The sequence below is a fragment of the Mustelus asterias genome, chromosome 11 (genome assembly GCF_964213995.1).
Source record: "Mustelus asterias chromosome 11, sMusAst1.hap1.1, whole genome shotgun sequence".
Lineage (NCBI taxonomy): Eukaryota > Metazoa > Chordata > Chondrichthyes > Carcharhiniformes > Triakidae > Mustelus > Mustelus asterias.
The window spans coordinates 27,610,175-27,625,496 of record NC_135811.1 but is presented as its reverse complement, the minus strand read 5'-3'; the positions used below and the strand labels follow the sequence as shown (position 1 = coordinate 27,625,496).

The 15,322-nt window shown below is 41.9% G+C and overlaps 1 protein-coding gene across 1 annotated transcript in view; it reads left to right on the top strand.

Annotated features, from left to right (window-relative positions):
• The window catches only part of mcmbp (minichromosome maintenance complex binding protein), a 36,190-nt gene extending 22,446 nt beyond the window's left edge, over positions 1-13,744 (top strand). Inside the window, exons 13-16 of the mRNA XM_078223329.1 lie at positions 5,360-5,493; positions 7,604-7,768; positions 7,865-7,953; positions 10,310-13,744. Coding sequence (XP_078079455.1) covers positions 5,360-5,493; positions 7,604-7,768; positions 7,865-7,953; positions 10,310-10,436 — 515 coding nt within the window. The 3' untranslated portion in view covers positions 10,437-13,744. The remainder of the gene's footprint in view (positions 1-5,359; positions 5,494-7,603; positions 7,769-7,864; positions 7,954-10,309) is intronic.
• The last annotated feature ends 1,578 nt before the right edge of the window (positions 13,745-15,322 follow it).

Genomic DNA, 15,322 nt, shown 5'->3' with positions numbered 1-15,322 from the left:
ACGTGCAGGACCTCGAAGGTAGTAATTTCAGGACTACTACCGGTACCACGTGCTCGTGAGAGTAGGAATAGGAGGATTAGGCAGATGAATGCCTGGTTTGAGAGCAGGGGGCAGGGATTTAGATTTTTGGATCATTGGAATCTTTTCTGGGGAAGGGCTGATCTGTTCAAGAGGGAGCGGGAGTAGCAACCTGGCGGGGAGATTTGCTAGAGCCACTCGAGAGGGTTTAAACTAGTTTGGCAGGGAGACAGAAGAGAAGTTTGAGGACAGCACGCAAGTTAAAGAGAGCACAATTAGTAAAGGCAGTGTCAGTAATCCTAGTACCAGACAGATCAGACAGAAGCAAGACAGAGTGTAAGGGAAGTCCAGATTAAACTGCATTTATTTCCATGCAAGAGGCCTGACGGGCAAGGCAGATGAACTCGGCATTGGTGGGTACGTGGGACTGGGATATTATAGAAATTACTGAAACATGGCTAAGGGAGGGACAGGACTGGCAGCTTAATGTTCCAGGGTATAGAACATAGAGCTCGGTCTTTTCTCCTTGGAGAGACGAAGGATGAGGTGTGACCTGATAGAGATGTACAAGATGTTGAGAGGTATAGATCGGGTGGATTCTCAGAGGCTTTTTCCCAGGGTTGAAATGGCTGCTACGAGAGGACACAGGTTTAAGGTGCTGGGGAGTAGGTACAGAGGAGATGTCAGGGGTAAGTTTTTCACTCCGAGGGTGGTGGGTGAGTGGAATTGGCTGCCGTCAATGGTGGTGGAGGCAAACTCGATAGGGTCTTTTAAGAGACTTCTGGATGAGTACATGGGACTTAATAGGATTGAGCATTATAAGTAAGCCTATATATAGGCCTAGGTAGGTAGGGACATGACTGGCGCAACTTGTGGGCCGAAGGGCCTGTTTGTGCTGTAGTTTTTCTATGTTCTATGGTACAGGTGCTATAGGAAAGATAGAACAGGAGGTAAGAGAAGAGGGGGAGTTGCACTTTTGATTAGAGAAAGCATCACGGCCGTACTGAGAGGGGATATATCCGAGGGTTCGGCCACTGAGTCTATGTGGGTAGAACTGAGAAATAAGAAGGGGGAAATCATTTTGATAGGGTTGTACTAAAGGCCCCCAAATCGAGGAGCAAATATGTAAGGAGATTACAGATAGCTCCAAGAAAAATAGGGTGGTAATAGTCGGAGATTTTCATTTTCCCAACATTGACTGGGACAGCCATAGTATTAGAGGGTTGGATGGAGAGAAATTTGTTGAGTGTATTCAGGAGGAATTTCTCATTCAGTATGTGGATGACCCGACTAGAGAGGGGGCAAAACTTGACCTCCTCTTGGGAAATAAGGAAGGGCAGGTGACAGAAGTGTTGGTGAGGGATCGCTTTGGGACCAGTGACCATAATACTATTAGTTTTAAGATAGCTATGGAGAATGATAGGTCTATCCCAAAAGTTGTTATTCTAAATTGGGGCAAGGCCAATTTTGATGGTATCAAGCAGGAACTTTCAAAAGTTAATTGGGGGAGTCTGTGGGAAGAAAAAGGGACGCCTGGTAAGTGGCATGCTTTCAAAAGTGTGTTAACCAGGGTTCAGGGTAAACACATTCCTCTTAGAGTGAAGGGCAAGGCTGGCAGAAGTCGGATGACTCGGGATATTGAGGCCCTGGTCAAGAAGAAGAAAGAGGCATATGACATGCATAGGCAGCTGGGATCAAGTGAATCTCTTGAAGAGTATAGGAGGTGTCGTCGTAGAGTTAAGAGAGAAATCAGGAGGGTAAAAAGGGGACACAAAATTGTTTTGGCAGATAAGCCAAAGGAGAATCCAAAGAGCTTCTACAAATACATAAAGGGCAAAAGAGTAACAAGGGAGAGAGTAGGGCCTCTTGAGGATCAACAAGGTAATCTATGCGGATCCACAAGAGATGGATGAGGTCCTAATGAATATTTCTCATCAGTATTTACTATTGAGAAAAGCATGGATGTTAGGGAACTTGGGGTATTAAATATTGATGTCTTGAGGAGTGTACATATTATAGAGAAGTAGGTGCTGGAAGTCTTAAAGCGCATCAAGGTAGATAAATCTGCGGGACCTGATGAACTATATCCCAGGGTGTTGTGGGAAGCTCGGGAGGAAATTGCGGGTCCCCTAGCCGAGATATTTGAATCATCGATAGTCAGGGGTGAGGTGCCTGAAGATTGGAGAGTGACAAATGTTGTGTCTTTGTTTAAAAAGGGCTGCAGGGAAAAGCCTGGGAACTACAGGCCAGTTAGCCTCACATCTGTGGTGGGTAAATTGTTGGAAGATATTTTGAGAGACAGGATCTACAGGCATTTAGAAATGCAAGGACTGATTAGGGACAGTCAGCGTGGCTTTGTGAGTGGAAAATCATGTCTCACAAATTTAATAGAGTTTTTTGAAGGGGTAACCAAGAAGGTAGATGAGGGCAGTGCAGTTGATGTTGTCTACATGGACTTTATCAAGGCATTTGACAAAGTACCGCATGGTAGGTTGTTGTATAAAGTTAAATCTCATGGGATCCAGGATGAGGTATCTAAATGGATACAAAATTGGCTTCTTGACAGAACAGTAAGAAGTCTCACAACACCAGGTTAAAGTCCAACAGGTTTATTTGGTAGCAAATACCATAAGCTTTCGGAGCGCTGCCCCTTCGTCAGATGGAGTGGTTATCTGTTCTCAAACAGTGCCGTCGCACCATTCTTGACAGAAGCCAGAGGTTGGTTGTCAAGAGTTGTTTTTCAAACTGGAGGTCTGTGACCAGCGGTGTGCCTCAGGGATCAGTGCTGTGCCCACTGTTTTTTGTCATTTATATTAATGATTTGCATGAGAATATAGGGGGTATGGTTAGTAAGTTTGCAGATGACACCAAGATTAGTGGCATGGTGGACAGTGAGGAAGGTTATCTCCAATTGCAACGGGATCTTGATCAATTGGGCCAGTGGGCTGACGAATGGCAGATGGAGTTTAATTTAGACAAATGCGAGGTAATGCATTTTGGTAGATTGAACCAGGGCAGGACTTACTCAGTTAATGGTAGGGCGTTGGGGAGAGTTACAGAACAAAGAGATCTAGGGGTACATGTTCATAGCTCCTTGAAAGTGGAGTCACAGGTGGACAGAGTGGTGAAGAAGGCATTCAGCATGCTTGGTTTCATCGGTAGAACATTGAATACAGGAGTTGGGACGTCTTGTTGAAGTTGTACAAGACATTGGTAAGGCCACACTTGAAATACTGTGTGCAATTCTAGTCACCCTATTCTAGAAAGGATATTATTAAATTAGAAAGAGTGCAGAAAAGATTTACTAGGATGCTACCGGAACTTGTTGGATTGAGTTATAAAGAGAGGCTGAATAGACTGGGACTTTTTTCTCTGGAGCGTAGGAGGCTGAGGTCTATATAGACCTTATAGAGGTCTATAAAATAATGAGGGGCATAGACAAGGTAGATAGTCAATATATTTTCCCAAAGGTAGGGGAGTCCAAAACTAGAGGGCACAGGTTTAAGGGGAGAGATACAGAAGCGTCCAGAGAGGCAATTTTTTCATACAGAGGGTGGCGAGTGTCTGGAACAAGCTGCTAGAGCTAGTAGTAGAGGCAGTACAATTTTATCTTTTAAAAAGCATTTAGATAGTTACATGGGTACGATGGGCGTAGAGGGATATGGGCCAAATGCGGGCAATTGGGATTAGCTTAGCTTAGGGGTGTTTAAAAAAAAAATAAGGGCGGCATGGACAAGTTGGGCCGAAGGGCCTGTTTCCATGCTGTAAACCTCTGACTCTGACTCGAAGTTTCCACTCTTGAATATATTGAAATAGTTTTAATGGCGGGGGTGGTATGATGTTCTGAAATGCTGCTTAATAGCACTGGTTCCTGGGAGATTTTACTTTTGAGAGCAGTAAAGAAGTTTGAACAGAGATCTGAACTATAAACTTCACTTTGGAAAAGTAGCATGCTGCTGAGTGCAACTTTCACCTGGATTGCAACACTCTTAAAGTTTATTTATTAGTCACAAGTAAGGCTTACATTAACACTGCACTTAAGTTACTGTGAAATTCCCCCAGTCGCCACACTCTGGCGCCTGTTCGGGTCAATGCACCTAACCAGCACGTCTTTCAGACTGGGAGGAAACTGGAGCACCTGGAGGAAACACACGCAGACACAGAGAGAACATGCAAACTCTGCACAGAGTGTGACCCAAACCAGGAATCGAACCCGGGTCCCTGGCGCTGTGAGGCAGCAATGCTAACCACTGTGCCACTGGAAATTCTCAGGTGGATGGGCAGCATCTGCGCACGGTGAAGGCCTCTGACAAAAGAACATTATTGACCCTCTTTTCCTCATTCCACTGATGATGTCTGACCTAAATGTTTCCAGATTTCCAGCATCAGCGGTATTTTGCTTTTTGTTTTGAAGCTGATGATTTAATATTGTAAAGAATTGATCAATGTGATGTTGGAGGTGACTCTCCTGTGGACTCTCTTTTTTTGAGAGCCCCAGGCAGTCAAAAGAGGAAATTGGGCCCAGCTTAAATGTATGTCACAGATAAATTATTTTCAAGGAATGTTGGAAGGCCAAACTGCAAATAGGAAATTACCGTTTATCCTTAAATGAGAGAAGGTGCAAAAGTTTCTTTTGGGGCAGGATAATTGGCTCACAAGAGATACGGGGATGTGAGGGAGAACTTTATTATGCAAGTGCTAATGACCTGGAACTCAGGTGGTCCCCAGGATGGCCGATAATCAGTGATTTCAAAAGGAAAATAGATGGGCACTTAAAGGAAAGAAACTTGCGAGGGACTCGATTGCTCCTCGGGGAGCTGGCATGCACTCCACGGGCTGAGTGGCCTCCTGTGTCATAAATGCCTCTGACTCTTTATGCAAGGTTTTGATTTTTGTGCCTATATTACTTGTGAGAAATAACTGCTGTAATAAATACCACCGGTTGGGATTGCAAACCATTACTTGGGAGCTTTGCATTCATTTTATGATTCTTTGCATCGTTCCAGTATCCTGTATGCTTTTCTGTACACTATACACAAGTTGTTTGGTGGTTCTTGATGTTTAAATTATGTTCAAATGAAGGCAGGCCTGGCTTTAGTCACTACAGGTTTCCCTGTTTGAAAACGTTTACCTATCTTCAAAGATGTTGTAATTTTTAACTGGTAAGTCCCATTAAATGTGAGTGGGAGTGCTGCTGTTACTTGAATGAATTTTCCTTCTGTATCTTCAAGACATTCATTTTATTTTGTTGCCTTGGATTTATAAATCTGAAGCTGTAGTAACTTAGCTGCCGTAAAAACAGTGTCATTCACGATCACTGATGGTGCCCAATCTTTCGCAGGTGTCCGAAATGTGACAGCGCTTGGTAATTTGATTACCTGGCAGAAGGTGGACTATGACTTCAACTACCACCAGATGGAATTCCCTTGCAATATTAATGTACTCATCACTTCAGAAAGCAGGTCTCTCTTACCGGTACGTGTATTCTGTGAGTTTGTCTATTTGTACAGCTCCCATGCGTATCATGCTCCCAAGTCCGACTGATTTTTGTTCTGAATGAGTTGTGGGCTGCAGAAGCTGCGATGCAGTGGAGTTGATTTTTCACTCCAGCGAAAACCAGAGTGACAACGCAATATGATTTTTTGTTCAATAATATTTTGAATTATAAGAAAAAGTCTACTGATCTGATTTTATTTTTAATCAACATTAAGCATTAATATTTCACCTGTAACAAAATGTGGAAGTTTTTTCAAAAAATGCTGGCAATAACGTTTTTAAAGGCAAGTGGTTCTCTCATCACACGCGTGTGTCATTGTTATTGATTTCATCTTGGAAAAAGTGCACAAACACACAATTCCTCCTGGAATTAGTCCAGCAGGAGGAGCAGGAGGCATTTTAAAGTCAGGATCAGAGACAAGTCTGGACAATGTCCAGATTTGGGCTGACAAGTGGCAAGTAACGTTCATGCCACACAAATGCCAGGCAATGATCGTCACCAATAAGAGACACTCTAACAACCACCCCTTGGCATTCAATGCTGTAACCATCACGGAATCCCCCACTGTCAACATCCTTGGGGTTACCATTGACCAGAAACTCAACTGGACTCATCGCATAAACACAGTGGCTACAAGAATAGGTCAGAAGCTAAGAATACTGCGGCGAGTAGCTCACCTCCTGACTCCCCAAAGCCTATCCACATCTACAAGGCACAAGTCAGGAGTGTGATGGAATACTCCCCACTTGCCTGGAATGGGTACAGCTCCAACAACACTCAAGAAGCTCGACATCATCCAGGACAAAGCAGACTATTTGATTGGCAGCACATCTACAAACATTCAATCTCCACCACAGACGCTCAGTAGCAGCAGTGTGTACTATCTACAAGATGCACTGCAGCAATTCACCAAAGATCCTTAGACAGCACCTTCCAAACCCACGATCATTTCCATCTAGAAGGACAAGGGCAGCAGATAAATGGGAACACCACCACCTGCAAGTTCCCCTCCAAGCCACTCACCATCCTGACTTGGAAATATATCACTGTTCCTTAGCAGTCGCTGGGTCAAAATCCTGGAATTCCCTCCCTAATGGCATTGTGGGTCAACCCACAGAACATGGACTGCAGCGATTCAAGAAGGCAGCTCACCGCCACCTTAGCAAGGGCAACTAGGGATGGGCAATAATGCTGGCCAGCCAGCGATGCTCATGTCCCATGAATGAATAAAAAATGTTCCCTTTAAGAGTTTCTAGCTTTCAGATCCAGCCCCATTTGTGGGACCCAAAATCTCCAGACTAATTCTGGTTTAATTTTCTGAGTTGTCAATTTTTTAAGAAGTATTAAATTCTCAGTTTAACAATTTTAAATCTGTCCATCTCAGTTCTTGCTGCGTTTTTTAAATTACATTTGCTGCTACTCTCATTCATGTTTGCTTGATTAATGGTATTAACACAGATTCGCTGGACAAACTCGAACTGAACTGTTGATTGTGCATATTACTTCTATATGCTGGAACTTAGTTTGACAGTCAATATATCTCTAGCCATTGGGCCATCAAAATAATTTTTAACAATGTGCTTCATTTCGTAATGCTGTAATTTGCTTTTTAAATTACTTTTTGCTATTAATCACTACTTGAGTAATAAAGTATAATATGAATCATGTCCTCATAAGTTAACCTGATAGCAGAAATAAGAAGTTTCACAACACCAGGTTAAAGTCCAACAGGCTTATTTGGAATCGCGCGCTTTCGGAGCGCTGTTCCTACCTCTATTCACCTGGTGAAGGAGCAGCGCTCCAAAAGCTCGTGATTCCAAATAAACCTGTTGGACTTTAACCTGGTGTTGTGAGACTACTTACTGTGCTGACCCCAGTCCAATGTCGGCATCTCCACATCATGATAGCAGAAGGTAAGGGGTGAAGTTGCAAGTTCAGTCATAAAATGCAATGCGCATCTTTGCCATTTGTATTTACAATGCAAATTGTTGCAAGGTAGGTCTTGAGGAATCTTTTAAGTTGCTCTTTTTATTGTTATCCCTTCCAATACTGTCTTGTGACTGAAGCAAACACTTTTTTGATTTATAGTCTGACTGTCAAGTCCACCTACAGCCTCAGATGATTCCCGCCAATGTGGAAGAGTACATGGCTAATTTACAAACAGCTGTAGTGCCTTCCATGCTAAAGAAGTTTCGCATGTATGTGAGTTTACTGAGACTGATAGACTACAGCATATCCGATGAAGTGACCAAGGTATTAAAGTCCTTTTTTTGTTGTTGTTGTTCAAGTCTATGTTTCCAAGTTATGTAGTAGGTAACATGATTCGGTTTTTAATTGTCTATTTTGCAGGCAGTGGAAGAAGATTTTGTGGAGATGAGAAAGAGTGATCCCCGGAGCATAACTGCAGAAGATCTTCATCAGTTGCTTGTTGTAGCAAGGTAAGTTGTGTGTTGAAGAGATACAGAAGAGCTTATTGCTTGCATTTCTGTTGTAGATTAACTCCTCCCAACAAATGCATTAAACAGTTCATGTTTTCTCATTTTCAATGTGTCAATTAGTATGCAGGCAGTTAGGCAAAATGGTACGTTGGCCTTCATTGCAGAAGGACTTGAGTACAAGAGCAAGGATGTCTTACTGCAACTGTACAGGGCCTTGGTGCGACCACACCTGGAGTATTGTGAGCAGTTTTGGTCTGCTTACCTTAGAAAGGATATACTTGACATGGAGGGAGTGCAATATAGGTTCACCAGACTGATTCCTGGGATGATAGGATTATTGAGGAAAGATTGGGTCCACTAGGCCTGGATTCATTGGGATATGAATGAGAGGGGTTCTAACTGAAACATAGAAAATTCTGGCAGTACTGGACAGAATGGCTGCAATGATGTTGTTTCCTCTGGCTGGGGGATGGGGGAGTCCAGAACAAGGGGTCACAGTCTCAGGATATGGGGAGAGCATTTTGGATTGAGATGAGGAGAAACTTCTTCACTCAGGTGGTGAACCTGTGGAATTTTCTACCACAGAAGACTGTAGAGACCAGGTTACCTGAATATATTTAAGAAGGAAATAGATTTCAAGATTCTAAAGGTGTCAAGGGGAATGGGGAGAGCACGGGTGTTGAGATGGAGGCCCAGCCATGATCGTATTGAATGGCAGAGTCAGCTCGAAGAACCAAATGGCTTACTCCTGTTCCTATTTTCTACACTTATTGAGAGCATGAGTAAAGAAACAATTGGAACTGTTGACTCTCAACTCATTCTCTCTTTAAGATTCTCCTCTCCCTTCAACTAGTTTTTGATCATTGTTCCAGAAAGTCGCAGCATCTTTCTTTTTACTTTTTCATTAAAGCATGTGCACTTTTGGGGGTGGTACTAGGCTGGAACAAGCTTCAGAGAAAGGGTGGGGATAAGGCCAATGAGGATGAGTCAGTGTTAAGTCAGTGAGAAGTGGGGTGGATGAACAGGCTTTTGGACACATTGGCATTTGGAGGGTGTGGAGGATGGAAGGCCAACAAAGAGAGCATTGGAATAGAGTCTGTAGTTGACAATGCCATATAAAATTGCAGAGGTTTACACTCTGGGAGAAAATCAATAGTTTCTGTGCTGGCTCTTTGACAGAGCAATCTAAATCACATTACCCTATTTTTCTTCTTTATCCTCCTCTGCTTTGACTATCTAACCTTTCCTTGTATTCCAGTGTGTGGCAGCAGGTACAAGATAGGGTTGGCTGAGCACTTCAGTGAAGGTAGAAATAAGCAGTGTTTTTGATGAGAGAGGGGTTTTGAGGTCTCAAATCTATGAATAGAACTCTCTGCATTTAAGTGTGCACGTAGAGATTTCTCCTTTGCTTGAGTGCATGTGAATACAATGTTGGCAAACAAATTGCTGCTGGGTCTCGCCTATAACAGCACCATTAGACAAGGTTGTTACAAAATTGTGGGGAACCAACAGTGTAGCTAAACATAAGTGTTCCCATCGTTTTGTGTTTTTAGGTCTGATAAAAGTACTTTATCTGATCTGAGCTTTATGGTGACTAGATTATTTCAAGACCATAGCTTAAAGTAAAGTTTGTAGAAGGCAAACATTAGCTGCCATTTTGTTTTGATAAAACTGGTATGGTGAGCTCAGTTTTACGATTCAAATGTCTAACCAGGACCTCGCATTGTAATCATCACATTTTTGTATTTGGAGTAAAAGCAGTTTGGTCCAGTAGTTTAATTTTGCACTTGGGTTTCTGGTTATGAAGAGTAACTGGCATTAACCAAAGTATCATTCCAATGAAATACCAAACGGAAAAGTAATTTGCCAACCTGGTTAGGAAGGGAAGAACCTGGTGAATGAGTTGAAATAAGTTTTTGGGGAGGGAGTGGTGTTGTCGCTGGACTAGGGTAATGCTCTGGGGACCCGGATTCAAATCCCACCATGGCAGATGATGAAATTTGAATTCATTTGGAATCTGGAATTAAGAATCTACTGATGACCATTAAACCGTTGTCAATTGTAAAAACCCATCTGGTTCACTAAGGTCCTTTAGGGAAGGAAATCTGCCGTCCTTACCTGGTCTGGCCTACATGTGACTCCAGATTCACAGCAATGTGGTTGACTCTTAAATGCCCTCGGATGGGTGATAAATGCCAGCCCAGCCAGCAATGCCCATATCTCATGAACAAATTTTAATAAACTGTGTTGGACTTGAGTTTTTTTTTTTGCAAGATGTAAAAATGTCTTTTTTCATGTTACCTAACACATGCTTTTATACCGTTGAAAGTTCACTTTTTAATTTGCCTTTTAAAAGATTGGTATCGCTGAGTGCTGGCCACACAACCTTATCACGAGAGAGGTGGCAGCGAGCAAAGCAATTGGAGGTCCTTCGCAAAAGCAGGATACAGCAACAAACTCATGTAAATGGCAACGAACCTTAATGATGAACTGTCTTTAAACCTCAAGAATTTATTGAACTTGTGTGCCAGTGGGCTTTATGTAAATCTGAAGAGCTAACATTCCTTCTCAGCCCACCTGCCAAATCTATCATCAGGTTGAGGAAAAACAATTTTTTTTCCTCCTTTGTAGATCATTTGTATCACATTTTCTTACAGAAATTTCTTATAAATCTGGATTCTGACTACTTTATCTCTAATGTCTGTGTTGCTTGTACTGCATTTTAGCTGAATACATCCATTTGTGAAAGTACTTCTACATTCCTCTATTACCACAATTTCTCAAATACAAGCTATTTTTGTAATTTTGTAAACTACATTTGCATAACATTGTACTTGTTTAAAAATGGCCTTTTTAAAAAAAATAGTGAAATATGAAGAACTCAACAGCTGTTACGTTCTTTGTTTCTTTTTGAAACTATTAGCCTCAGAGTGGGACAGGGCTGAACTTCTCGTGGTGTCTGCACACCCAGACCTAATCTTGTATCCTGACACTGGAACTAGCAGCGAATCAGTTTGTTTACATGTTGTAGTTTTAAGTGTGGGCAACTTTCTGTTTAATCAAAGATGGATTAACTTCTAACATTGAAAAAAAGCAAAATACTGCAGATGCTGGAAATCTGAACAAACAACTGGGAAGGCTCAGCAGTGTCTGGGGAGAGAGAAACAGAGTCAATGTTTCGAGCCCATATGACTTCTTCAGAGCTGAAGAGTCGTCGTATGGACTTGAAACCCTGGATGGGATTTTCTTCACCCCAGAATTGGAAAATCCCACCCGCGGTCAATGGACCTTTCCCGTGGCGGGCGAAACGGGAAAATTTGCCCCGTTCTCTCCATGGATGCTGCCTGACCTGCTGAGCTTTTCCAGCATTTTGTTTTTACTTCTAACATTGAGGCAGTGTCTTATTTATCACTGGATATTGTCACTCAGACTTGCTGGGCATTTAAATTTACAAGCTGCCTTCAAACCGTAACTATTTTTGCATCAATTTGAAAATTCGCTTTTAAATTCAGTGAAGTTGACTGCCAGTGATTATATTAATTGTGGGTCAAATGTGCAACTTGGCACATCTGGTGAAGTGGGATAGTATTCCTGATGGGGCAGATGGGCTGTGGAAAGAGTGGGCATGATGGGCTGAAATGGCCTTTCCTTTGTCCATGCTTTTTTTACCTTATTCAATTATGTAGAAATTGTGCATCTGGTAACAAGTGAACAGTTACATTAGTAGCTTGAGACTTGTATAAGAATAAGCTGAGTTGTCTAGTTTGGTTCAAATGAAGCTCAGTAAGAGTTTTAACAACACCAGGTTAAAGTCCAACAGGTTTATTTGGTAGCAAATGCCATTAGCTTTCGGAGCGCTGGTGTTAAAACTCTTAGTGTTTACCCCAGTCCAACGCTGGCATCTCCACATCAAGTGAGGCTGTCAGAGCAAAGCTTTGGAGCAACTATAAACATCTCAACCTTATAAATTCACTGAGTCTTACAAACACACTTGATTTTCACTTTTAATTGGAAGGGTGGATTATGGGATTAAGGCTGTGCTTTATCAGACAAATTAATCAACTTTGTGGTATTATTTTCCCTGGCTGTGGTTTACTGGTTTGTGTGCTACACCAGGCCCACTCGTGCCTGAGCACAAGGAACCTTAAGCATTCTGCATTACTTGCTTATCAGATGGCAAATTAAAAACTGCAGTATGCCAGTTGTCACAAAATTGGCTTGAGGTGGTTATTACTGGACTGTGGAGCCTTTCTTTATTTTGTCCACCCTGTGGCAGCACTGAGCACACCCAGATTTGATATTCACTGTACTTTGTCCCGATGTTGTGACTTACTCCAATCTCAAAAGTTTTCACCAACGCAAGATTGTAAATTTGGAGTGATCTTTAGTAATGTAGTCCTCTTGAACTAGGAACTGAATGAAGACTGCTCAAACTTGTGCAATGTCTGGACTTTAGCTCTGTGAGAGAGTAAGTTGTAATCAATGCTGGTTTCACACCGGCCCCAAAAAAGAACAATTTTGCCTACTCGTCACATTGAAGTGCTTCCTCACTCCTGAAGCTGTACTATATTTAATGTGATTATTTTAGATCCAACAGTTGCTACATTTCAACCTGGGGATTTTGCGGTTGGTGGCAGAAAGAGTTCCCGAGAATGGGATTTTTAAACATACACTTGTTAATTTTGCATTCCTCTCCATGAAGGTTTCTTGGAATGGAAACCTTTGAGAACTGAGTTTGGGTATTAATACTCCAGCTATGGTGGTTAGATGGAGCTCAGCCACCACTTTCCTGCCCCTTGAGCCTTAAATGTCCTTCCACATGACTGTTACTCGCTGCACCCTTTGTCATTCTGAAGTTACTCATAGTACAGTCATGCCTTCCTGACCCTTTAATGGAATAGCAAGTGAACTCAAATGCCGTCAAAGCAACTTGTTTCCAAAAGCACTGCTACATTTAAGGATTAATAGAAAACCATGTCTTAAGCCTTAAGTTGTGCAAGACAGGTTTAGAAAGACAGTAATCGTACCGGCTGTTCACATCCCACTGCTGCTGCAGCAAGGACGGAGGATTTGGCCCAGCCAAATCTCCGTCCACTGCAACGGGACCAGAAAATCCTTCCTGAGTGAACGGCTGTAAGATTCTGGCCACAATCTTCAAATTGAAGTTTAAACAAAGCCTTACAATCGCCAAATGGAAGAATTTGAGGTAAAGGCAATGCACCGTGAGGAATTTTCATAACTTTTAAAATGTTTAAAGATGGAATCATTTGGAGTTTGAGAAATTACCCAAGGAGCTAATGAATGCATTTGATTTGCTTTCTACAGCTGTTTTGTCCCTAGGTTTTCATTGCTGCTTCATTTAACAAACTAACATGGGTGAATAAAATGTCTTTTTCCCTTTCAAACATACTGACGTCTGGATTTGGTTAGTTTGGAGGTTAGATCACTTCAGTTAATGACTGATTATCTTATAGTTATGGAAACTAATGGCCTTTTGCATTATGATTTTAAAGACTATTTAATTTGAGAACATAGTTATTTAAGAGGAACACACCTACCGCACTACCAGTTACTGCTACTCTTACATCAGGTTCTCTGCCACATTGTTGAGATTTTGGATAGTTCCAGCTTTCTCTCAAACTAAAGTGTGGATGAATCTAAATTGTTAGAAAATAATTGAGGTAAGTGATCTTTCCATGTGATCTTTGAAGATTTCTGTACAATGATCATATCAGGGATATTTACTGTAAATTGGTTTGTTTTTCTTCAATTAAAAGCTACTTTTTTAACATTTGATTCTTTTATTTTTGGGTGGTAATTATCATTTGGGGGCTGGAGGGCTAATTCATGATGTGCAGTGATGCCAACAGCACAGGTTCCATTCCTGTACAGCCTGAGCTTATCCATGGAGGTCCCACCTTCTCAACCAGGTCCCTCACCGGAGGTGTGATGATTCAGGTTGAATCACCACCAGTCAGCTCCTCAAGAAGCTGGAGGGCACCCAACAGTCCTCTGGGACTTTCATTTCATCATTTTAAGATTTGATAAGAGCCTAAATCACTGAATGACATTAATCAGAATCCTGACTTCAAGTTAGCCAGTGCTGCATTTGGGATTGGTGCACTGGAGAGAAAGAACTCAAACATGATTCCCATTTTGGATAAATTAAGTAGCCCATTAAACTATCAAATAAACTGAGGGACAAATTAAAGTATCAATTTAAAACATTAAACCAAAATGTGATTCAGAAGGTTGATAAGGTACCAAAGTCCATTGGGCACAGAAAACCTCAACAGTGCCAGTGGACACTCATGCTCCTTCTCTGGTGCAGTAGAGGGGCAGACAGTCCAGTTGGACTCTGTCTCCCAGTAGCTGGGTTGGTGAGGAGTTATGTGATTGTGGCCCTTGCTCACTGTTCACCAATTTCCCATAGGAAGTTTGTACACGGAGTCACTTCAGGGGATTTGCTAATCAAATTGAAGTGAAGAGAAGAAACATTTACTCTGATATTAATTCATAGATAAGTGAAAGCTTGGATAGCAGTGTTGTAGACCGAAATACCATACTTCATGCTATTTGTAAGTATGAACACCAAAACTCTCAATTCTCCAAAGGAAGTACCACCCAGAACTGCTAAACACTTGGACATTAGAAAAAAAAGTGTAATGAGTCATTTTTAGTTCATTATATCAGGGCAAGGTTAACATTTTTTGCCCAATCCTAATTACCCTGAGATGATTGTGGGTCCAGGAGTACAGCCAGGTATGCAGAAAGTGGATGAGGTACTAATGAAGTAGATAATTTTCTGTTTTCTATTTGTCCTGGATTATTCTGAGCTTCCTTCCTTTGCTGCATCTGCACCCACTCAGCCAGTGGCGATTCCATTTGATTTATGCCTTTCCCTGGGGAAATGCCGGAGCTGAGATACAAGCTACAAAGCACCTGATCTCTACAACATATGGGTGACTTCATGGATGTATTGGTGGATTGTTGAGAACAAAACTCTGCAAGTTTTCCCCTCTAGTTGATTTGGGAAGCAGTGGGTATTGTTACTGTGCGAGTAATCTAGAGATACTGGGTAATTCTGTTTTTAAAAAATGGAATTAAAAGTCTAGTGTTGACCATGAACATTGGTGATTGTCATAAAAACTAAATTTTGGGAAAACATCATCTGGCTATGCCTACACGTAACTCCAGGCCCACAGCATACTTGACTCTTAACTACCATCTGTAGTATGCCCCTCAGTTGTATCCAATTGCTTAAAAGTATCAAAGGAATGAAACTAAATGGACCACCTGTCATCAGTCTAGGCACCAGGAATGATAATGGCAAACTCAGCCCTCTTGACCCTGCAAAGTCCTCACTAAT